This window comes from Stegodyphus dumicola, chromosome 3 (genome assembly GCF_044657685.1).
Source record: "Stegodyphus dumicola isolate Sdum_Otavi_A_Nest chromosome 3, ASM4465768v1".
Classification (NCBI taxonomy): Eukaryota; Metazoa; Arthropoda; class Arachnida; order Araneae; family Eresidae; genus Stegodyphus; species Stegodyphus dumicola.
This window is the reverse complement of record NC_140770.1, coordinates 121,309,756-121,335,106: the sequence shown is the minus strand read 5'-3', so window position 1 is coordinate 121,335,106 and position 25,351 is coordinate 121,309,756. Positions and strand designations below refer to the sequence as shown.

Below are 25,351 nucleotides of genomic sequence, written 5' to 3'. Positions count from 1 at the left end.
GAATAATAGAAAAACCACTCATTATGCTAAAACTTATGATTAAATGGGTGACAGATTACTCCAGCTGGGACATACCATTGATGGGTCCAATGATAATTGCTCTAGTTAAAATGTTTCATGAGGGAATGGACTTAAATACATTGGCAACCTGTAACAGAAAAGGCTCCAGCTGATGTGAAAATTTCAAACTGACATTAACGATGCTATAGGAATGCACAAATGTAAACTTTTCTAAATCAGGAAAATATACAATGCCTTCACCATATAAAGGAATAAAGATTTTCCCTATCATCTATCATTCAAATAAAACAGCATGGATGGCATAAAATTTATGAATGACTGATTTGCAAATCATTTCATACCTAAGGTTGAGCAACATTTGAGATCAGTTGACTTAATGAATTATGTTCAGCTCATACTTCATTTAAAATTTTAGTAAAACATAGTATCTCTATCTTATTCTTTCCTTCAAATTGTACATCTATCAATCAGCCAATGGATATTTACAATCCTGCAAGTGCTGAAATGCATATCTAAAATAACTCTTCTAAAATTTATGCTAAATTTTCTGAACAATTACAGTTACAAGGCCATTCAAGAACTTTTGAAATATTTTAATACAAAATCTACTGTGTCAAGTATTGTAATGTCATAGGAAAAACTGCCTGCAGACATTTTAAAAAATGCTTAATGTCATTTATGGACCACTTATCATATTTCACAGTGATGATGATGATGATAGCTGTGAATCTGAAGGTTTTTCAGTATCACAAATATAAAACAAAAATTTTCCAATTAATGGAATTTGTAAAAATATGCGGATTAGTGACAACAAATGAAGATGACAAAACAGATGTTTTCCATTGCAATGACCATGCTCCAATTATCAATAAACTAATGGATGGCAAAATTTGTAGTATGATTTTAAATCCAGAAAATAATGCTACCAATAGTGAGGAAAGTGACAAACAGGTTTTAGAGAATGAAAAGGTTTCAATCGACAGTTTAATGGAAATTTTCAACACAGCAATTAAAGGACTTGAACAATGGAGCTTTGTAATTGAACAAGAAACTTTGTGTATTTGTAAAATTAAAGAGAAGGCGGAGGAGGGGGAAGGAAAAGCTTAAATAACTTGCATTGAAAAAAGCTTAATAAAGCAAACAAATAATGAGCTTTATTTGAAAATTTTGATGCTTTTAAAGTCATAAAAGTTTATAATTTCCTAAGCAAGTATTACACATTTTTAATTTTATAATATCTACATGCTATCTTACTCAGTTTAAACTTATAATCTGAAACACTAAAATTTCTGATATCAGACTTAGTACTACAGTAGGAATTTCAGTTTTACACCTTCCATTAGCTATGAAAAAGAATATTTGTTTGTTTGTTTGTCTTTTATAGGTTTATATCCAGGCAAACTTTTACATCTAATTACATAGTTCCCATTTTCCAGAAGTGACCAAAATGACTTCTGGAAAATGGGTCTTATGAAATGAGAAGCATCTTGTTGCATAAGACTTCTCCAGAAGTGGAATATTTTGCCATGCAGACTAAAGTTTACATTAATCAACTGCAATGTAATTGATTAATAATTGAATTACAATGTAATTGAATTACTTATACTAATAATTATAATAGTGAAGTAAATGGCAAAGTCTAATTGCTTTAATGTAATTACATTAAAGCAATTAGACTTTGCCATTAGAATCCTTCATTTATAATGTATTATAAATGAAGTTCAGAATTCTTCATTTATAATGTATTTATAAATCATGCAATTACAATATAATCATATAATAAATTATGCTATTACAATGTAATTATATAATAATCATACAATTACAACATAATGTACATAACAGTATGACAGTCAATAACAACAACATGATAATATAATGCTACACCATAATTGTAATTAAATTTCAAGTTTACTTTACATTATAATTTACACTGTAGTTGCAATTACATTATTTTTATGATTACAGAAAGCAATTACATTCCAAATGTAACAACAAAGTAATTGCATACTCTAATTACAATCACATTTTGTCCAACTATGATGCACAAAATTCATCATGTGGGACATTTTCACGCTAGTGTATGTATTAGGTACTTGAGACACGACTGTATATTAAAATATATATATATATATATATATATATATATATATATATAAACATTGAAATGAGTGTTAATAAAAGACAGACCCATTAGCTTAAAAAGTTAAAACACAACATTAAACCTACTTATAGAACATTTTTAATAATTTAAATACTATTATTTCAAAATACTTACATCCATAAAATGCTCTAGATATGATCTGTTTTCTCATTGTGTCACACAATATTTGAATTGATTGTCTACAAGAATTTTTATGAAAAAAAAAACAATTAAATATTTTTCATGAACTAAACATTCAAGACATTTTACTGACACAGAAAGAATTTAAAAACCAAATATGCAAGATATAAACATAAAGAAATGCAGTTTTTTCATGATAAACATAAAAGAAAAATCTTTTAAAGATTCAGTTATTTACCATAATCTCAGACACATAATATTTTTAATTTTCCAATATTTAACATTTTTTCAAAGCAGCTGAACAACAGATTAGGATAATGATAACCTTTTAAATAACTGAAATTGAACAAAAATTCAGTATGCGGTTTAACAAGAGATTAACTTTTTAAATATTTTCATAAGAATCCCCCCCCCCCCAAAAAAAAAAGACATTTCCCATTTTAGTCAACTGAATCATAAAATTCAGTTTGTACTTTCAGATATCCAAAGCAAGACTTAGGATATACACTGGAGGAGAAAATTAAAAGAGCAACTGAAAAAAAAAACTCATGAACTTTTGAAGGATTGCTAAGAACATGAAACTTGCCCAAAATTTTTATTTTATCACACCTGACATATCTTAAACATAGAATTGCATATTTTTTTAATAATAGTAAGCGTAATTCAAGTGTAATAAGGATAAGTTGATGTTACAAATTTTTATAAATACAATCAAAAAATTAATAAGGTGCATGGTCACTCTTGACTGAAATATAAGTCTTACAACAATTTTTATGCTCTATATTGGAATGTAAATTAGTTCCTGTGGTAACAAAGGCTGTTGTTTACAATGAATAGCACCCTGAAGCTCCTGGAGAATATTAGGTAGGCGTTGCAATGAACTAGTCACTAATGCAGAGCAATGAGGATTAGAATTATAGCCCATTAGGATGAAATTATTACAAGCTACATTTCTACACAACTTGACAGAAAGATCAAGAACCTCATCTCTATACATTTCAGCATTCATAACTACATGGGTAAAAATGTATATAGTCAATGAGGCCATTCAAAATTCTGGTTTGGGTGGCCATTGAAAATTATGGCCACCCATGCCATGATTTCACCACCTTTGTACTGATGCTTTTCATAGATGTTTCATACACCATGGATGTATGTTTTGTTCTCTCAAGATTGTAGCATGTCTGAAAAATTCTCTCCAAATAAAGACAAACCTCATCAGTAAATAGAACCTGATTCCAGTCCACAATACCAATCATAATGATATCTGCACTACTGCAATTCGACACATGTTCCAAAATCAATCAAAATAAGAAGTAAAGAATTAGGTGCATGGCACAGAGGATTTTTCATCTTCTTTTAATTAAAACTTAAAAAATTATATCCATATGGTAGGTTAAAACCCTAAATTGAATATAAAGCTTAAAAGGAATAGATTCAATTAAAAACTCAATAGTTTCATCAAATAACTCTAAAATTCAATTATACCGTACACTGCAGTTTAAATTCTAAAACAAAGAACACCGAATGAATCATCAGTTTTTAAATAATCATGTGCCCAGAAAGAGAGGTGATAAATAATCGAACAGATGGGCTTGTAACACCATCTTTTAGCAAGATCAACAAATATTTCTTAACACACTCCCCAACTAAACTCTTATAAGAGTTCATTTAACTGAATTATATAATCATATCCATAAATCACTTTTCAATAATACACAAGTATTTAGATAAATTAAAAACTTAACAAAAAACAGGTCATACATAGCATGTATTAATTAATTAAATGTTAATACTAAAACTAACAAAATGAATAAAAGTTATTAAATATTTTATAAACTTAACTAATGATACTCAGTTTAATCATTAAGTAAGAAAATTAAATGTATAATATAACGAAATCTCTAGAGTTCAAAGTCTATCTGAAATTTAGAGTTCAAAAGGATGTAGATGTTAAGCAGTATATTTTAAGGTCCCATTATCAGCATTTAGATTTACTAATCGGAGTTAACCATCACATCCAAGCATGACTTTAACAATTCTGCCAAGTTTCCACAACATTTTGTTTTTACTGTTTCCTTCCAATGAATTATTCTTTCAGTTCTGGTTGAAATTTGGGATTTTTCAAGGAGTCGGCAGTTCTAAGTTCTAAAATATATGGCTAACAACTGTTTCAATAACAATCCTTGATAACATTTTCTCTTTATGAGTGTTTGTCTTGTTGTTTCTTACCGATAATTCTTGACAAAGAATAGTTTGAATTAGTTTGTCTAATATTTAGGAAGTGCATTAGAGATCTGGGTTGTGGTTCATCATATGCATTATAAATGTAGCTTAGAGGTCTTAAATTAAGACTTGGCCCTACCTTGATAAGTAGTGTAAACATTTCTTTGAAAGTCAACAATGCTTTCCCTACCTTTTTTTTTTTAAACATTCTTTAATAAAACTCTCCCCACCATGCAGCTCACTCCATTATAAACTTCCATTGGACTCTTTCATTCGTAATAAAAGTCATGAATTTATCATCTTCTAAAACACTGGAAAAATTCGCAACGTCTTTCTTTTAAAAGGCCTTGATGTTGTCAGAGCATATGACTTTGCAGTCTTCTCTTCTGCTCAAAAATCTATAAAATGCAAGTAAAAAGGGCTCTGTTGATTATATTTGACACTAATTCTATTTTCTCCGGTTACTGCACATATGAAGAAAACAATAGAGGATTTTCAAGTTGCTTTAGAATTCTAAACATAGACTGGTCTGGCAAAATCAAACCAACAAATTGTGTATGGAAGTGATTCTTGGATTCTGTTGTAAGGTAAAGGTGCTATTATCTGGTCTTCTGGCTTGGCTAAGTATTTCTAACAAATCAAGGAACTTTTTAATGTTTTTTGACCAACTGGCAGCCTTTAGGAATTCAGAAATGAGATATATATTTGGCTAAAGTTGAAGCAGTTCCTCTGTGCATTACCTTTTTGTTGTTTTGGGGTAGGACAGATAGCTAGATGCTTATTACCTAGTGAGAAGTCAGAAAATTCTGATCTTCCTCTCAATCTCATGATTCCCTTTTCATGAATGTATTCATGAATTGCCCAAAAAAGAATTTTTTCAATCAAATTACCTTCTTTATGATACCTGTACTTCTTGGTACTCGGCAAAAACTTCTTTTTCTCTGACCTCATTCAAAAATTTTCTGCTTTTTAATATCACTAAAATTTTTTCAATTTTGCAATGAAATATGCTGCTCAGGTGGTGATTTTATCTAAGTTGCTATATTTCGATATGTTGAAGAGATCATTTGTACTTTCAGCTGCACATTCAAAACTGATGTATATCACTGGATTTTTTTTTTCTTACCTTTTGGTATTCCAGTTTGTCTTTATCTATTATTTATACCAGTTTTGGCCAAAGAATGAGAAAGAATTGAAGCCACAGAGGACCTTGTATCCAAATGGGTCTGTTTATAGCTTAGAGATCTTCATTCCCCAAGATAGGGATCTGCAGGGTTGTTGATAGCAGTCGTGAAGTCAGATCAATTTTTGGATTTCTTTCACATGATTCTTGACAAAAGTTTCAGGCTGTTTTTTTATCCGAAATAAGTAATTGTTGAGTATGTCCAAAAAAACTACTGGGATTTTCAATTTCAATACTTTCAAAACATTGCTGCTTTATTTGGTTGATAACAATGCCCCCATTAATTCTAGCCATGGTAAAGTAAACAATTTTAGTGGGGCTATACTATTTTTTGAAGCGACAAAGGCAGTTTTAATTTCTTTATCATTCTTTGTGAAATGTAAGTATGTGACTGTACAGTAGGCTTTTATACTTGCATCTGAAAAAGGTTTGAGAGCATGGAAAAGTAATGACAGATGGAGAATTCAGCCATCTTCATTTCATTTTCCCCATTGAGAGAAAAAATCTTCAAGCAGCAGTCCTCCCAGTTTATTTGTAATGAACAAATTTTCTGCATTAAAATTTGTTCATTACAAATAGATATAATTGCCTATGCAAATTAAGCATTTTATTTCTAACAGTGAAAGGTCCTAAAATTCCAACTGGATTGGGTAACCAACGTAACACTTGTAGAAGAAATTTTTTTGTTTCAATTGATTTAGACGTAAAGGAAAATAGGTTTTGAACAACAAAATAATAGTAAATCTTTTCAACTATCCCATACCGTACAGAAGATCTTAAATGGAAAATTTTCTCTATTAAAAAACTTCAGGATTTTCTTGTGAAACATATCTCCAAGCTTCACTCTCAGTTTCGACAGAAAGCTGATACATCTTATTCTGTCCTTCATCTCTGACCATCTTTATATTCATCATCTGTTCAAGGTCTCAGTGGTACTCTCCACTGAGAGAAATATCTTTCTACATTGCTGACTTCCCAACCTGCACTAGCAGCCATAGTTCCTTATTAGCATGTTACGCAGATGACATGACATTAGCGGTCAAGTCTGCTAACATCCACCATGCCATACACAAACACCAGGAGAATATTCCTTCCATTGAAGACTGGTGTTGCAGATGGAAAGTCTGCATTTACTTCTCATAAAAGGTAAAACATATCCTATGCACCTAAAAAAACTACTAAAACATTTCAATGTGCCTGTTCCAACTGCCAAGAAAGCTAAGGACATAGGTGTTATCATTATGCCAATTATAGGCAAATACTCAAAGCTAGATCTGAGGAGGACTTCAAAAGTAAAATATATAAAATTTAAGAAAATATAAAGCACTGAGGAAAAAATATCTTAGAAATGCAGTTTAGTAAATGAGCCCAATTCTGACTTATGCTTCTCTAGCCTGGGCAGCTGCTAAAAATTTGGATATTAACAAGCAGCAGGTTATTACAGTACAAAGTCCGAAATCTGGACGTCCATTATCCAGAATGATCTAAAATCCAGACCTCAAAAGTACAAACATTTTTATTTATTTATTTTTTAATTAATGCTTTACGCATGCACATTTAATTTTCCCTTCCATAATAAAACATGTGGAGATTTTCCCTTAAAAATTCCGATTCATAATTTCACTTAGGCACTAAATAAAATACCTTGTTATGAAAAAACAATCATGTAAGCATAAATTTGTGAGATTAATAATTTGGCTCCATAGCTGAGTATCTACTTGGCATACATCTCAAACTGAAACATCCACCTATTTTATATCCCTGACGCCAACCTGGCGAGTCATTATTTATTATATTTTGCTTTCATCACTTCATCACTGCATGACTGCCTGACAGCTTCAGTAATAACTCATGCTGTGATGTCTAAATTTTTTTATATTAGTAATTGAATAACAAGAGGATAGCAACCTTTTATGCTAACATTACACTTGGCGATAATTATAAATTTTTAAATGCTCTAATAAATGTTGACGAGGAAAAATTCAACAAAAATTTCTTTTCATATGCTAAAAATAGATTTTGTTAATGAAACTCATAGGCCAAAAGATTACATTTAGTGCTATTTTAACCCTCTGGCAGCTCAACCCGCGATTTCCAAGGGCAACTCAAATGTAGCAAAATCTGCTCCTCCTGCGATTTCCGCAGGCATGTGTTTTTCTTTCTTTATTGAGGAAGGCATCCCATTTTCCCCCCGTTTAACCACTGAAATAAATTATATACAGTATTAGAGGTTTAGTTTACGTTTTGGCCAACAGATATCATTAGTTGTCCATTAAATTGCAGCGTTTAAAGACACGTGGTATTACTGCTCACACTTAACTTTTTGCCGCTTTTTCTTACAGAAATGGCTGCTAGAAAACATTCAGCGATTATCCTGATTATTTAATTAAATTATTGAATTATTAATTAGATTAATAATTAGATTGATTATTAATTAGATTTATTGAATCTGGTGCAAAGACTGTGAAGCTGGACTTTGCCTTGAACCCTGTTTTGAACTCTATCAAACTAAACTGCATTTCTAAGATATTTTCCCTCAGTGCTTTATATTTTCTTAAATTTTATATATTTTACTTTTTTATATTATGCAATAAATAGAAATTAACTGTAATTCAACTGAATTTATTTAAAAAAAAAATTTTTGTGATAATATCTGAAATTGGTTTTTCTGGCAACTTTGTTTCTTATGATAAAAATCCATATAAAAAAATATTTCCTAGAAAGGAAAAATGCTTTTTTAATTCTCCAATATATATAGATTTAAAATATGGGGGAAAAAAACACAGTTTGTGAAGCAATTTTGGTCCACAAATTGAGCAGTCAAAGGGTTAATTAAGAAAAAATGATATGTCATTCACCATAAACCCAGAAGCGGCGGCAGAATATGTCGGCACCTGACAGCAGTATTTAGGGAAAACTAAATTTTTGGAATTTGGGAAAGCACCGAGTGGCAAAATTAAGGGATGAGAAGTTTTTATGATTTAGGGAAAGCACTGGGATTCTAAGTTTAGGCATGGTAAAAATTTAGAAATTGAGAAAGCTCTTTGTAGCAGAATTTAAGACCCGTAGAGACTGCACCAGGTGGTATTGAGCATCGGCCCTAGATTAAGCCTTAAGTATATGTGGGAGTTTATTTATTCAAGACTCGGATTAGTTTGAAGCATGGGCAAGAAATAAACTTAGGTATAGTAAGTAACTAAACTAATACAATTCAGGCTTAATTCAGTACACAATAGGAGCAAGACAAAATTTAGCAGAACAACTTGGCTTTCGTTGCCTGTGATACACAGCCAATAATGTATAACAGACACTATTACGCTAGACTAAAATTATCTTTACTGATTCTAAGGGATTTCAATTAATGTAGCATACTGCGCAGCTCCCTGATCTTCTAATTTGATCCAGCTTATTATTTTTTGCAGACTGTTATTATTAGCTTAGTTATTTATAAAAACTAAGCTTGAACTTTCAATTATATCGAAAAGAGTTTCCAATTCTGGAGTTGCCAAAGGATCTACAAAGTGAAACCACGTTTCGATGTCCATTAAACAAAAAGTGGAATTGCTGGGGAAAAAAAAAAAAAAAGGATAAAGGCATATTCATCTCAAAATTATGCGAGGAGTATGGCATTGGAAAGTCCATTGTATATGACACAATAAAAAAGAACTTTTTGAATTTTTTGTAGAAGCACCTTAAACAACTTACATTGAAAGAAATGTTTAATAAAATAAACAAATAAATATTAAGCTTTTTTTTTTTTTTTTTGTAAATTTTGATACCCTTTAGATCATAATTGTTCTTTATTTCATAAATTATGATTTCATATTTTTAATTGTATAATTTCTGAATACCATCTTACCAGATTTAAATTGATGATCTATTATCCGGAAAAATCCTAAATCTGGAATAGCCGAAGTCCCGACCAGTCCGTATTTCGGACTGTATTTATTCAAAGTAAATATCTTAGGATCAATACAGGAGCTCATTACTATTTGAGACATACTCTTTTACATGATGTCCTAAGACTTTGTGGACATTTTCCTTCGATCATGCAACAAAATTTCTTTAGGAACGCCACTGACTGTGACCATCTCAATTATTTTAATGTGTTCCATTACGAGATATTAAATGAGGATAGATACTTGGGTCCTTTTGCAGCTCATATGACAAACCTAAATTGTCTCACCTAATCACACCCATATCTTACCAAATGTTTTTGTATGCAGAAGACTATCTTAGTTCAAACTATTCTGCCAAAATCAGTTGTTCTAACCATCACTAGATGGCACAACATGCTGCCATACTATTTTGCTGCAAGTCGCTTTTCTGTTCATTTCACATCTCTGCTGTATATAATCCACACTTGATCTGCATTTTATATAGTTTTGTATATTGATGTGTACATAATTTCTTTAAATTTGCACCTGTACTTACATGTACTATTAATTATGACTAGAATTTGTGTATTTTAAACCTGTATTTTAAACAGCTGCAGACTGACTTTACATTTGCGATCTATTACATGACTATGAACATTTCTGTACTGTAGTGGACACTGTGCTCACCTTCCATTCTGTTTTGTGATAAGAAACAGCACTATCTAATCCTTTTTTTTTTTTTTTTCATTTTTCATGGCTTGCTTTTTCATGCATTTCTTTCATTTCAGGCTAAGACATGGAATTACCTCAGCCAACATGACACCTTTGGTACGTTCACGTGACAAACGCTTATACCTTCTTCTGCACCTTTCAGCCCACCCACCCCTCAGAGTAGAACTTTTTATCATTAAATGCTCATACACTTATTTTCTTCAGCCGCAACACATCGAGTAAAATTCTTGATAATCTCGGCTAATAGTGGCAGTCGAAGTCGATCTGAAATGATGCCTTCTTTTACCCACAATTTATGCTGATGTTTTTAGTTAATGTGCTACTTGTAAAGCTGCATACTTACTCCCTTAAAAAATCTGGATTGATTCTAGAGTCGTCGTTAATGCTTCATTGATTGTTCCGTTCAGGGTTTGTACACATTTCAGTACAGGAATTCAAGTACTTTTAAGGACCATTAATGGGGGAAAAATTAAGAATCTATGAGCAAATAAGAACTGAATAAATTCACCCACTTGCTCAGTCTACAGGTGTAGTAAATAGTAAGTAGATTTTATGTCAAGCGGCATAGGTTAAAATGCAAAGTAAAATCTTAATCAGCATGATTCAAAACAAAAGACTGGCTGTTGTCATCGCTCCTGCTTGCCTACAAAGACCTGCTGATCTGAACAAATCTGAAAGGCCTGACGTTCTAACCATCACTAGATGGCACAACATGCTGCCATACCATTTTGCTGCAAGTCACTTTTCTGTTCATTTCACATCTCTGCTGTATAAATATATATAAAATGCTGTGTAAAACTATATAAAATGCAGATCAAGTGTGGATTATATATCCACACTTGATCTGCATTTTATATAGTTTTGTATATTGATGTGTACATAATTTCTTTAAATTTGCACCTGTACTTACATGTTCTATTAATTATGACTAGAATTTGTGTTTTCCTGTATTTAAAACAGCTGCTTTACATTTGTGATCTATTACATGATTATGAACATTTCTCTGCTGTAGTGGACACTGTGTTCACCTTCCATTCTGTTTTGTGATAAGAAACAGCACTATCTAATACATGGAGGTAAGAAAGGAAGGAGTGGCCAACTGGCACTAGAAGTGAAGCACTGCTTCCAAGCTTTGGTCACCAGATGGGGTGTTCTTTGTTTACATTCAGAAGCTCGCTTGACAGTGTTCTGATAGTATTTCGACACACGATAGTTCCATACAAATCGAAAAAGGGACACTTTCGCATGAAGGAAACATTCATAGTGTGATGGATAATAGCAATTTGTATAGTTTAGCAACATTTATGCAAAAATCACATCTTGGTTATTTTTCGATAACTAACAGCGATTTTGATTATGAATTTGTTTTATAAAATTCTAAGCTGTTGAACTACAAAAATATAGATTTTAACAAAAATGTTACGCTTAAAGAATGAAAAATACCTTACGGTACCTTTAAAATTGTATACGTCTTTTGATGCCCTTCATAGAGTATTCGCTACTTTTATTTTATGTTCCAAACGACGAAATGTTTTGAATAAAATAAATTTTTTTCACATCCATATATTATTGTAACATGTACCTTTTAAAATTTTTTAGAGGAGAGGCTTTATTGTTGCTCATTTTGAACCCATCGTTTTAATTTTATATATCTGAAAAATAATCACTTTGGGCTTACACCTTTTACTTATTTGGGGTAATTAAAAAATAAAATCCTTATTTTATTCCTTTTCAGAAATGTTCAGAGAAAGTTAAGTACTATTTAAAGTATTTTGCTAAATTTCTAATAGTTCTCTAATTTAAAATGAACCGAATAGAGCATTAATTATAAATTGACTTATATTTTTCGATTTAAAAGATGCCTCAGAAGCCAAAAAATCATGTCATATTTAAGAAAGTATTTTAGGAAGAAGCTCCATAAATAGAAAAGAAATAATGCATAATTTTAATATTAAAATAATACAATAAACTTTGATCTTAATTTTTGTACTTTAACCGAATAAAATCAATTACCTTAATTTTTTTTTCTAACGTAATTAACGAAATCTTGTGAAAATATTTCATTCAAATTAAACCATTCTGAGAAACTTCTGTATAGTATTTAATTCCATTCAGAATAAAATGTTGTTTAAAAATATGTTGTTTTCATATACTTAGGACTCTGAAGTGCTGTTAGAATACTCTCAATGATTCTCCCGAGATCTGTAGTAGAGTATGCTAACCGATGTTTTTTTGGTCTAAAAAAATACTTGAAGTCTAACTTCACTAACAGAAAAACGAAGATTCTAATTTACAAAAGCTTAATCAGACCCATTCTTACATACCCTGCTGAAACCTGAGCAATGACAGGAAAAGTTAGAAGTATCGTTTTTGTCTTTGAAAGAAAAATTTTGAGAAGGATTTTTGGTGGCATAAAATGTAACAATATCTGGAGAAGAAGAACTAACTCTATATATCTTTTAAAGAACTACATATAGTAAAATACATAGGGATTCAGAGAATTAAAAGGGCTGGACACCTGTGCATAATAGATGAAAATCATGTAACAAAAAAGATCTCGGCCAGACCATTCGGCACCCGAAAAAGAGCGAAACCTACACTTAGATGGCTCGACTGTTTGGAAACAGACTTAAGAATTTTAAAAATATCTAACTGGATGTCCATGGCCAAGTATAGGAAAACTTTGAATTCGATTCTGAGGAAAGCAAGGACCCACCCTAGGCTGTCTGGCCACTGAAGAAGAAGAAGAAGAAGAAAGATAACTGTTATTCTAAAAAAAACTAAATGCATTTAGAAAGTATAGAAAAAGCTGCTAATTTTATTTCTGGTAAGGTGCAGTTATAGAGCTGGTGTGGGTGAATTTTTAGAATTTAGTGACACACAGAGCAACAAAATGTAGAAATGGCAAAACTTTTAGAATTTAGAACAAGCACTAGAAGCAGAATTTAGAAAGGCACCAGGCAGAAGAATTTAGGACCCACTGAGATTGCATCAGGTGGGAAAATGCCTAGTGCCAGCCTTGCATATTATGCATTAAGACATATTAGATGAATCTTTTAAATTGTCAGTTTTCAATTTCTTTATTAGTAAAAAGAATTCTTTCTATAATGCCTGTCTATATGATAAGATTAGAAGCATTTTTTATATTTTCCATGCTCGTGTCTAGTGAAAAGTAGAGAAATTAAAAAAAAAAAAAAAATTAAGAAAAAGATTCTACTATCAGAAGTAAAACATTGAACTATAATATTTCCATTGTTCTTCCAGACGTTCTCAAAAAAAGTAAAAAATTACGTGTTAATACTATGGAGACATTTTTCATTTTGTCAGATTTTTCTGGAATCTTCTAGAATCATGAGTCTATATATCTTGCCTTGAAATCTTTCTAAACTTTCCAAGCTGCAATGTCTAAAATCCTAAAGAAAAATTACCCTACCAATTCTGTAACAGCAAAAGGCCAAAAATATTTTGAAAAAAATAATCGGAAAAAAAAAAAAAAAAAAAAAAGTATAGTTTATTTTATAGAAAAAAATCTGATGTGTACACCACATGACTTCCTTGTACGGAATATTAAATTATACGCATTTTTTCTTGCATTTTGCTTAAACTTATTGGATTGAATTAAATCTACTTCACCGGCAGCGCATAAACCACAATAGAATAATTGCATTCTTTAAAATTCCATCTATTTGTTTACCATAGCGACACTGGCGCTAGGTTCTCTTAATAGTATTATATTTCGCTCATATTATAACTCAGAATGCACAAAATTTATATCATTTAAAGAATTATCTAATCATTTTCCAATGTTCTATTCAAATACTACAATAAAGCTAGAATGATGTATAAAAGAAATTAAGCAAACAAAACAAAAAAGAAACAGTTTTTCAAAGATGATTGAGTATTTCTCATTCAATTAATTCAGTTCTCACTTTATGAGAAGGCAAAAATACATAAAAACTCAAAATATCTGTATTAAAATTTACGAAGTAAATCTTGAACACTTATTTCCTCTAAAAAATTCCAGAAAGGATTAAGCATGATTTAATTCGCAATAATAAATGAAGGCGCTATCTTTGTTGTTACGAAGATAAGTTTCTCTAGATTGGCAACAAATCCACTATTCTGCTGTTTCAAATGTAAATAAGCAATGACCGCCATCAAAAACATTATTAGGCTTAGTGGCACTTAAACAACTTTAAAATTGTTGATAATTCTAAAAATATTGCACACAGATTTACTAAAGGCATAAAAACCTTAACCGGAAGATAAGAACAACATAGTTCAATCATTTTTAAAGCAAAAAATGTACAATTTACAAACATATAAGAGTAAAGAAACTGAGATCGCTGAGCCGCGTAACAGAGTGGATATATACAGTCAAAAGTCGTTAATCCGGACTCGTCGGGACTTCGGCGATTCCGGATTATCGATTTTTCCGGATTATAGATCATCAGTTTAAATCACGTAAGATGGCATGCAGAAATTCTAAAATTAAAAATATGAAACCGTAATTTATGAAATAAAGAACAATTATAATCTAAAGGCTATCAAAATTTACAAAAAAAAAAAAAAAAGCTTAATATTTATTTGTTTACTTTATTAAACATTTTTTTCAATGTAAGTTGTTTAAGTTGCTTCGTTTTATGTGATAATACTTTCTCTTTAATTCTATAAACAGACATAATTTTTTGTTCATTTACAAAATTCCGCTGTTCAAGTCACGTTAATTGCTGTTGTGAGAATACCGACTAACTTGTCAATCGAAATTTTTTCGTTTTCACTAACCTCTCTGTCACATTCTTCATGTCTTTATCCATTTTTTGCAGCAATCCCACTTTTTGTTTGATGGACATCGAAACATACTTTCGTTTTGTACGATCCTTTGGGAGCTCCAGATTTGGAAATTCTGTTTGACATAATCGAAAGTTCAAGTTTACTTTTATAGTATTGCTCTTACAGTTTGCAAAAAATAATAAGCCGGATCCAATTCGAAAATTAAGGAACAACGCAATCATCAACATTAACTGAAATAGATAATTAGATAATTTTAGCTTATACCATTCGTTATACATAAAACGCGCACGCGAAAACGTATTCTGCGCTTGCACACACGCAAATGCGCAGTCGTAAGAGGTCTTACGTGCACGCGTAAACGCCTATGCGCATGTGTCAATGCGGCGCATGCGCAGAAAGTTTTTAGCTTTGAGGTCCGGATTATAGATCATTCCGGATTATGGGTGTCCGAATTAACGACTTTTGACTGTATATAAATATATTTATATACCTTTGGTGCGGCCGATTGCAACCAAAACACGAGGTGCACATCTACATGTTATAGCAAATTTCAACAAAATTTCAACATTCTGAGGCTACTCGTTTTTGAGTTATGCGACGTACGTACATACGTTCGTACATACGCCACGAAAGATTCTCTTCAGAATTCATTTTAAAGCAGTTTTATAATTTTTTGGAGGAAAAGAGTCTTTTATTCATTCCTTACGTACAGATATCACGCAAAAACATTGTTAAATTGCATTCGATAGCGGTCAAAATGGATATTTTCGTTGAAATATGCTGCCTGAAACTTTTCGCGACTACAATACTTCCTTTTTACTTCTTACAAGTAAAAAGGAAGTAAAAATGGTGCATCTTCTTAGACAATTAGGTGGGAAAACTCTTACCATGAAAAAATTAAAAACACATTTTTAATAAATTACATAGTATTTTGCATTTGTTTCATAAATTGTGCTTTATAGCATTATATCTTACTTATTTTTCAGATTAAAAATATTGTATAAGTGGTCAAAATGAAACTTTATAAGAACTTCATATAACAGCGAAAAATAAAAATGCTTTCTTTTAATGTTATTTTTTAAATATAATTACAATACATTACGGTTATTTAAATGAAATTTGTCAATGTTACAATGTTCTAAAAAAAATAATTGAAAAATTCCCAGATCTCGGAATTAAAAATTTTCTATAGATACTGATCCTTAAAATTGCCAAAATGTTGATAAGTCACCAAATTTAGAACCGTTTAATAAAAGAATTCACATTCCCAAAAGCGAAAAGTTGTTTAAGAGCTCTTCATTAGAAAATTTCAAAATATTTACCGTATTTGACGGCATATAAAATGCACTGGCATATAAGATGCACCCTTATTTAGAAGGCCACACACAACGAAAAAAAGGTTCAATAGTCTGCACGACAGCGCGGTACCACAATAACTTAAAATGTGTTTTTTTTTTTTTTTCTCTTTCATCCATATTTCCTATTTGACCGAGCTCAAAAGAAGTTTTCTTGTGTGCATTTATAACAAACCTATGAAATACTAGTATTTTTTCTTCATAATCTGCTGCCATTTTCTGTGCAATAGTTGTTTTTGTGCGCATTGATAAGCCTTGCCTTTTCATGAACCTGTAGCACCAGCTCTCAGACCCTGAAAAGTTCTGATTCCCACATTTTTCTGCAAATCCTTTGACCTCATTGATTATCATTTTGGTTGAAACACTTATCCCAGATTTCCTCTTATCTCTCATTCACTTTTTTACGGCATTTTTAAGTTCAGGCCAAGATAGAGCTGGGCATCGAAGGTTATGTTTTTGTTTTTTAGCAGTTTTCAGTTGATCTTCCTGCAGTCGCCAAGTACGTATAATTTTTTCGGTAGGTGGTGGACCGAAATGCCTTGCTGCTGCTCTGTTTCCATGCACTTTGGCGTAGTTTAACACTCCTAATTTACACTGAATTGTATAGCTTAATCTCTTGTTTCCTGTAGTCATATTTTCCAGGGTATTTTTTTAAAACAAATAATTTTAAGCACTGATACCCACACGTTTATACAGAGTAGCACCGACACCGACACGTGTGTCAGCTGAGTCAAAGAAAGTCTATGTAAAGAAGGAAAGGCTCCATAGACATAATGTGACCGTTGAACCTGTTCGAACTTCGACATCAACTTTGAGCTTTGGCGCTTTTTGGCGACATATATTTCACGCATGCGCAAAATAATTATGGCAGATGTAGATAAAGTTATTTGTGTCTAGACCTTTATTCGGGCTAAAAATAGCATTCAGTATTGAAAGTTAACCAGTGTCCTTCACTTATAAGACGCAAGTAACTTTTTTGAGACCAAATTTAGGAAAAAAAGTGTGTCTTATATGCCGTCAAATATGGTATGTTCCACTTCTTGCTCCTGAACTCTATCCCACCATTTATATTAGAAATAGGAAAAAATTATAATCCATGAATGCATTCACCCATTCAAAAGATAACCATATTTGTCAGCGAATCGCAAAAAATGTTCCTCCAAAATACTAATTCACACTCAAAATGACAGTTGTAAAAACAAACAGAAATTTCAGATGATTAAAATTAAGGAACTTCTGCCGATTTTGGCCAAAAGTAAGGCCTTATAAGGACCAAAGGCACAGAAACCAATGCACCTGCTGCTTCAAAATATCCATTTTTTCATTAATTATAAACATTGAACACAATTTTGTGTCATGATCTTGTGAGCACAAAATGCAGTTTCAATGTGACATGGCAGATGCTATAAATTCATGTGTGACTATCTTATCTTTCAGTGCCAGTGAATATCTGTTAATATTTTTCATTTTCAGCTTTGGTTTGTATGGAAGATAAACAGCTGATTTTCTCTCACAATTCTAATTGAAAAATGAATAGAAATATGTTTAAACCATAGATCAAAGAATTTCCATTACTCATACAATGAAATTATAAAATAATATAATTGAAAACAATCTTCATAAAAATTGGAATAAATGTGTTAAAATATGTTTTTGCAATTTTGCTCTTCATTTGAGTTTTGAATGGGATTTAAATTTACGAGATTACAGATATGTGTACTGATAATTGAGTCAAAAATTTTTTTAAGAATGCTTGCGGCCAAATCACCTTTAGCCTCTACAATTGGGGAAAAAAGTATATGATAAACCAGCATCATAAAAGTGTCATAACAATAAACACTTAAACTATCAGTTTTTAGATGCAAGATTAGTTATTTTTATTTCCAATTTAAGTTATTTCACACTCAGAAAAAGGAAGTTCACAGTGTACTGTCAATTCCCCTCTCTTGTACCACTCATTTACATAATACCTGGGCACATATGTGCTTTTAGCATTTGTGGAAATATAAAGCGATGGGCAGTTCTTGTCTCATGTGTTCAATTCGAAAATATTCCCAAGTCATTACTTGTTTTCTATAGTGTGAAAACGGAAATTTGAACTTTCATACATTTCAATAAAAGGTTAGGAAAGGTGCAAATTTTAACATTATCAGGAGAAGAAATAAAAAGAAAGAAAATTACCGAGGTGTTTGAAAAATCAAATCAGCAAATCCATGAGCATGGAATTTCTCAAATATTGTTAGATAATATTTTATCATCAAAAGATACTGTAGACTGATAACAGAAAAATATACATATATATGTGAAAGGTTTCAGATTTTAAATTACATCCAAAGGGGTGTTTTTTTAACGTCTTGTGTGTTACCTTTATTTATTAAATATGTTCTCTGCACTTAAACCATAAAATTCAGTTCAACAGCAATGTCACAAAATAATTTTAAAATGAGCATATGTTTAGAATTTTTGATACACAATTCCACAAGTTGGAGGTAAAAAGATTTCCCTTTATCAGATTCAGAATTTGATTTGGATGAATATGTATGTGTAATTTGTGGATAATGAAGTTAAAGTAACAAACTGGTATTAAAAAAAGCATCTATATTAAAGATTTTTTTAATAAAACAGTAAGTAATTTTTTGACTTTACTTTTTGATCTGTATAATGCAAATAATTTTCTAAGTAGCACTGTAGCGTGAGAAATAATATTTGCATGAATATATTTTTAGTAATAATCAGAAACATTAACAGCATACCTTATTTTGTATCTAGAAGATCCAGCTTTTATTACAATGATAAATTTTGTTAACTTCCATTTACTGTAATGCCTCTTATAATGTCACTTAACTAGTCTGCTGGGATGATGATTTAACAAGGGTTGACTGTATTAAGATTAGAGCCTGAAGCATGCCCATTAACAGCCATTGGAGATAAGCAACTACTAGTAAGGAGAGAATAGTTCATAGAATATAAAAAATTTTGGGAAGTTTTCCAGCTATTCTTAAAATTATTCCTAAAAGCTTTATCAACAGGACTTCGAGAAATAATTTCTATCTCAAAAATCTGTCAAGTATTTTTCTGGAATGAGAAAAAAATAATATTGCAATCTTCATTCCATTTAAGCTGCCACTGCTTAAGGATGGTCTACATTTTAATCCTGTATCACTATGTACTGCATGTGTAATATCACTAAGTAACTACATACACTTTTAACAATGGGTTACAAAAAGGAACTTATTTATTACTATTATTATTTATTAAAAAGGAACAAAAAAGGAAACAAATTTTAATTTGTCAATCCTGGGTATTCTTTTTCCATCTTGTTTTATCCTAAATACTTCTGTCCAAAAGTTTACAATACCAACCCCCCCCTTTAAAAAAAGTGACTATCCTTTCTGTAACAGAAATGTTTTCATCTTCTGAAACGACATTAGGCAAAATATCTGCTTATTCCATCAAACCAATGAAAACAGTTGTCTCACAGTGCAGAACAGAATTAATGCCATTATATTTGATAAAAACAGATTTTTTTTAATAAAAGAGGTTTTTTTTGGGGGGGAGGGGCATATACAGGTGGCATTTGACATTCACACATGCTACTTTTGTGCAATTTACTATTCTGCACATTCACAAAAATTCAGTTTTTTAAAGGTTGTCAATATTGCAAAAATTATTTGTTTCTGTACAGTCATTCCCACTTAAGTTAATAATAGTGGTGCATTAATAGTTATGGAGTTCAAAATCCAACTTCCATGGAGAAATAGTCCAAACAAGGATGTCAGCAATAAATGTTAATGAACATATTAATAATGTATAATTCTATAAAATTTAAAATGTAAAGGTGCAAATATTTTCTTTCTTTTCTGTATTAATATTTAAAGATTATTTCACTTTTCATTTTGTACCTGTAGTTAAGAAATGCAAAATAAAAATTCCCAGTTTAAAGCCTTTTTAAGCTTAGATTATGCTCCAAGACACACAAAATCTCTGTAGAATTTATATCCCAAAATCAATATTTTATTTATTCCTCTCAAAATTACCTGTCTCGTACAACCAATGGATAAAAAAAAACAGTGATAGCTACAATTAACAATAATATATGAGGACAATAATAAATCACACCATCATGCTTACTGACAGGGAAGGTGAGTCTACATTACAAGACTTTTGGAAAACTGTAATATATAGAACAGAATAAAAAACATTGGAGACCTTCAGCCTGAAATAAAAGAGCCAACAATGAAAGGTTACTAGAAACAACCAAAAATGATGAGTGACCAAATTATGATGAAAATTGATGAGTGAATGTATAAATTCTGAAGAAACTCCCGAAACTATCCCAGATAAAATAGTTAATGAACAGAATTTTGATAACAACGAAGATATTCACAAGTTGATTGAATCTCACTCAGAACTTCTACCTAATGAACATTTAATTGAACAAGAAGAGTTCAATGAAATACACAATGAAAGTGAGGAAGAAGAAGCTGATGGTTGCTATTCAACTAAATTTTGACAAATTTATAATGAAAACACCTAAAAACACTTAAACATACCTTATTAACTTAATTATGTACATTGATAAATAATGTTTTATGCTTTTTTTAACTATCTCTCTATTTGCATACATTTAACATTCGCACACATTTTCAGTAACCAATTACGTGCAAAATTTGAGGGCCTGCTGTAATCAGAACATTCTATATTGTCTCTTTCAAAATATATTTGTATTTCTTTTTTAATTGATTAATCTTTCCAAAATTCCTAATAATTATTGCAGTCTCTACACCAAAGTCAAAATTATTCATGAACAGTAGTTATCTTACACCATCTGTGAAGTTTATCTGTCTCAACAATGACACGGTTCACAATGATGATTACATGTACATGCGATTTCTCAAATCTGGAATTCCTGAATTTGAGACAGCCCAAACTCGGGAATTCCAAACTATATCAGGACTACAATCACCCTGATCTAATACAAAAAACTTAAAAGATTAACTATCATAATTCACCAAGATTTAGTACAGTTTTCCTTCCAAGTTCTTCATTTGATCGGAACGGGGGGGGGGGGGGGGGGGCAGCGAGCGAATATCAGTAGTTTGGATCACAGAAACTCAAGCATCTTAATTAATTTAACAATTATTTTAAATACCAAAGAGATTTAAAAAAATAGTCTTTATTATTTGTAGTAAATGAAGACTATTTTTCTTTAACTTCTCCGGTATTAAAAATAATTGTTATTTTATATACATAGTCTTAAATCAAAATTAGTAATAATACCTGCAAATAAGTAATTACACATTCAAAAAGTAGGCATAACAGTAGATGTTTGTGGCTCACTTGTATTTCAAACCAAGTTTGAGCCCTGGCAAACATGCTGGTTTCATGAGTATTTTCACGATTTTATCTATGTGCCATTAGAACATATGCCAGTTTCTCTTATCATGTCCTCAATGTAATAACTTTTTTCTTAGGTAGATAATTGCCATTTCCTTTAATATAACTGTCTAGAGAATTTACAAATGACATAATTTTATCAACTGATCCACATTATCCAATATGACCTTACCAAAAACTTTTACCATAACTATAAAAAATAAACTTTACTGCTACAATTTTTCAAATCTCCAAAGCTGAGGACATATATATGTATGTCTTTTGACATAAAATTAGATTTTTCAGATCTGCCATGCCAATTTCTTGTATGTTTCACAATTATTTTTAAAAAATCATACAAGTAGTCTGGTCTGCAGCTTTTATTTGACACTGTAACCTGTCAAGTGAAATAATAATAAAAGTCTAAAAGCTATTTTAAATAATCTATTCCTATACACCATATGCTTGTTTATCACCACAAGCTTGCATAGAACTTAAACCAGCTATGAGGTGTATACTCAAATTGGAATTTTGCATCTGAAAGAGTTGTGGTCAAACGAACTCTGCACAAATCACATAAACAAAAAACTATTTTTTGAAAAGGAGTGAAATATACATCCAAGAGGAGAAATCCAAGTAAGAGGGAAAATTTGCAGTTAATTACAATCCATGCTTATCATAAAATGGCAGATGCATGAGAAAATGCTAAATAATTTCACAAACAAAATAAATTTATTTCTTCAACTGTTGGGAATGGCATCACTAAGCCAACGAATCAAAAGCCAGATAGAGACTGACGTCATGGGCCACCAGAGGAAAACGAACAGTTCCGGTTTAGTTAGTTAAGCACGATGTTTGCATGATGTGGCTAGATAGATATTGTAGCTAGATAAATATTTTATATTCTTTTAACTTGTCTTTATGTGTAAATAAATCTTTTTGCTTAAGTTTAAATGAAGTGCTCCATTTATGACAAGATAGCTGTTAATTCATCGGGTAGATGACTTACGAATCCCTTCTGAGCTAGCCATTGTTCGAACGTAACGCCTTACGTAACATAACATTGTGGCGCCAAGACGTGGGGCGCGATAACAGCTAAAATAAATTGAAAATGGAGCTTACACAGCTGAAGACAGAAAGAAAATGTCTAAGAACTTCCTTTACCACATGTGCAAACAAAATTGATGCAGAACTGAAATCAGATATTCCTGATTTGAAGCTGCTTTCGATTCTGGAACAACAGCTTAGGGACAAGTTTAATCGACTTGAAATTTGCCAAAAGGAAGTAACGTCGCTAATTCTACAATTTAAAGAAGCTGAAAAGCTATATGAAGAAGATTTTATTTCTTCTGAGCCTTATAGAGATAAATATTTTGAACTGTGTTCTCAAATCGAAAAGCTGTTGAAGAATCCTTTACCTACTGAATTACCAGAGAAGCGCAAATTTAAACTGCCGAAGATCGAACTAAAGAAATTCAACGGCGAAGCAAAAGAATTTTTGACGTTTTAGAGCCAGTTTTCGAAGATCCATGAAGATCCGACGATTCCAGATGAAGATAAATTCCAGTACCTCCTGCAAGCAGTTGTTCCTCAGTCCAAAGCCGCACGGGTAGTGGAGAGCTTTCCGGCAACGGCGTCGAATTATCCGAAAGCAATCGCCCAGCTTCGAGAGAGGTTTGGAAGAGAAGATTTACTTGTACAGATATACGTCAGAGATCTTCTAAGCATGGTTATGCGTAATGCAAGCGGTGGACGTGTGAAGACGGATCTTCCCACTCTCTACGATGATTTAGAAACCAAGATTAGAGCTTTAGAAAGTCTTGGAAGAACGCAAGAGAAGTATGGTGATTTCTTAACGCCTTTAGTTGAATCCTGCCTGCCCGAAGAAGTATTAATTGCTTGGGAGAGAAACAGAAATTTAAAAGAAGCACTTCAGCCTGATGACCGATGCCTTGAAAATTTGATGAATTTTCTGAAACAAGAAGTGAAAGGAGAAGAGATGGTTGTGTTAGCCCGCACTGGGTTTGGTTCTAATCATATTTCTAAGAAAAAGGATACACTAAATAAAAATTTAGATTTCGCCACCGCAGCTGCGTTAGTAAGTACATCAAATTCTGAGAGCCCAGGTAAGTGTAATTTTAACTGTCTCTTTTATGTAAAACGGCACCCAACTAAAGAATGTTTTTCTGCTAGAAATATGACATTAGAAGCTAAGAAAAATATATTAATTAAAAAAGGGGCCTGTTTTGGATGTTTCAGATTTGGACACACTTTTAAAACATGTCGAGTAAAAAATTCTTGCATGTACTGTAATAAAAATCACCATTCTTTAATGTGTCCCAATCGCCAAGAAAAAGGCGCAAATGAAAAGTCTAAAAGGGACGTAACTGAAACCAGTACATTAACTAATAACTGTAAAATAGAAAATGTTTATTTAATGACTCTAATAGTTAAAATTAAATTTAAGAATGTTGAGCTTAAAGTACGCACATTACTGGATACAGGTTCTCAGCATTCGTTTGTCAGTAAAAAATTAGTAGAGAATTTAAATTTAAAACCATTAAGGCAAATTAAATTGAAGCATTCGTTATTCGGTGGAAGAGAAACGCGAACACGGATTCACGATGTTTATAATTTGTTGATTTCGGCATTAGATGAAACTTTCTCCTTTCAAATCGAAGCACTTTCCGAGAGCAAAATTTGTGGCACAGTGCCAAAAGTGAACGATAGTAAAATTCTTAATGAACTGAAAGATAGAGGCGTCAGTTTGTCTGATTTGGGTTCTTCTGATCGTGAGATCGGTCTGCTTTTGGGAGCAGATATTGTGGGCAGTTTATTTACTAATAAATCTGTTCGGTTGGAGTCAGGGTTATTTTTGATTGACACTTGTTTAGGACATGTGTTAACTGGGAAACATGAGTCATTTGGAAATAGCAATGATGATACTGTTTTGAATGCAATTTCGTTGTATGTTAGTAATTATTCGATAAAAGATTTATGGTCTTTAGAATCCATAGGTATTTCAGATCCCACTGAAAATAATAGAAAGAATTTAGAACATTCTAGAGTTTTGGAAGAGTTTAAAAATAATGTGAAAATTCTTTCAGACGGTAGATATGAACTTTGTTTACCTTTTGAATCTGATGTGGCCGATTTGCCGACAAATAAAGATTTAACTTGGAAGCGGCATAAAAGGATGTGCCAGCGAGCACAAGATAAAGCATTTTTAGAAGAATATACTACGATTTTCCGGGAATGGGAGAAATTGAATATAATTGAAAAGGTAACTGATAATATTGAGACGGGACATTTTTTACCTCATCGGCCAGTAATTAAGGACAGTACCACTACAAAAATCAGACCTGTCTTTGACGCGTCAGCCCGAGAAAGTGGTAAATGCTCTTTGAATGACCTTTTGTATAAGGATCCGAACTTACTAGAAATAATTCCAGAGATACTTAATAGGTTTCGAATTCATCCAATAGGATTATCTTCAGATATT

General features: G+C 31.6%; 1 protein-coding gene across 1 annotated transcript in view; it reads right to left on the bottom strand.

Moving 5' to 3' along the window:
- LOC118181744 (small G protein signaling modulator 1-like) overlaps nucleotides 1-25,351 on the bottom strand; it is a 226,869-nt gene that overhangs the window by 52,039 nt on the left and 149,479 nt on the right. The window contains exon 14 of the mRNA XM_085813251.1: nucleotides 2,300-2,364. Within this exon, the coding sequence (XP_085669377.1) occupies nucleotides 2,300-2,364 (65 nt within the window). The remainder of the gene's footprint in view (nucleotides 1-2,299; nucleotides 2,365-25,351) is intronic.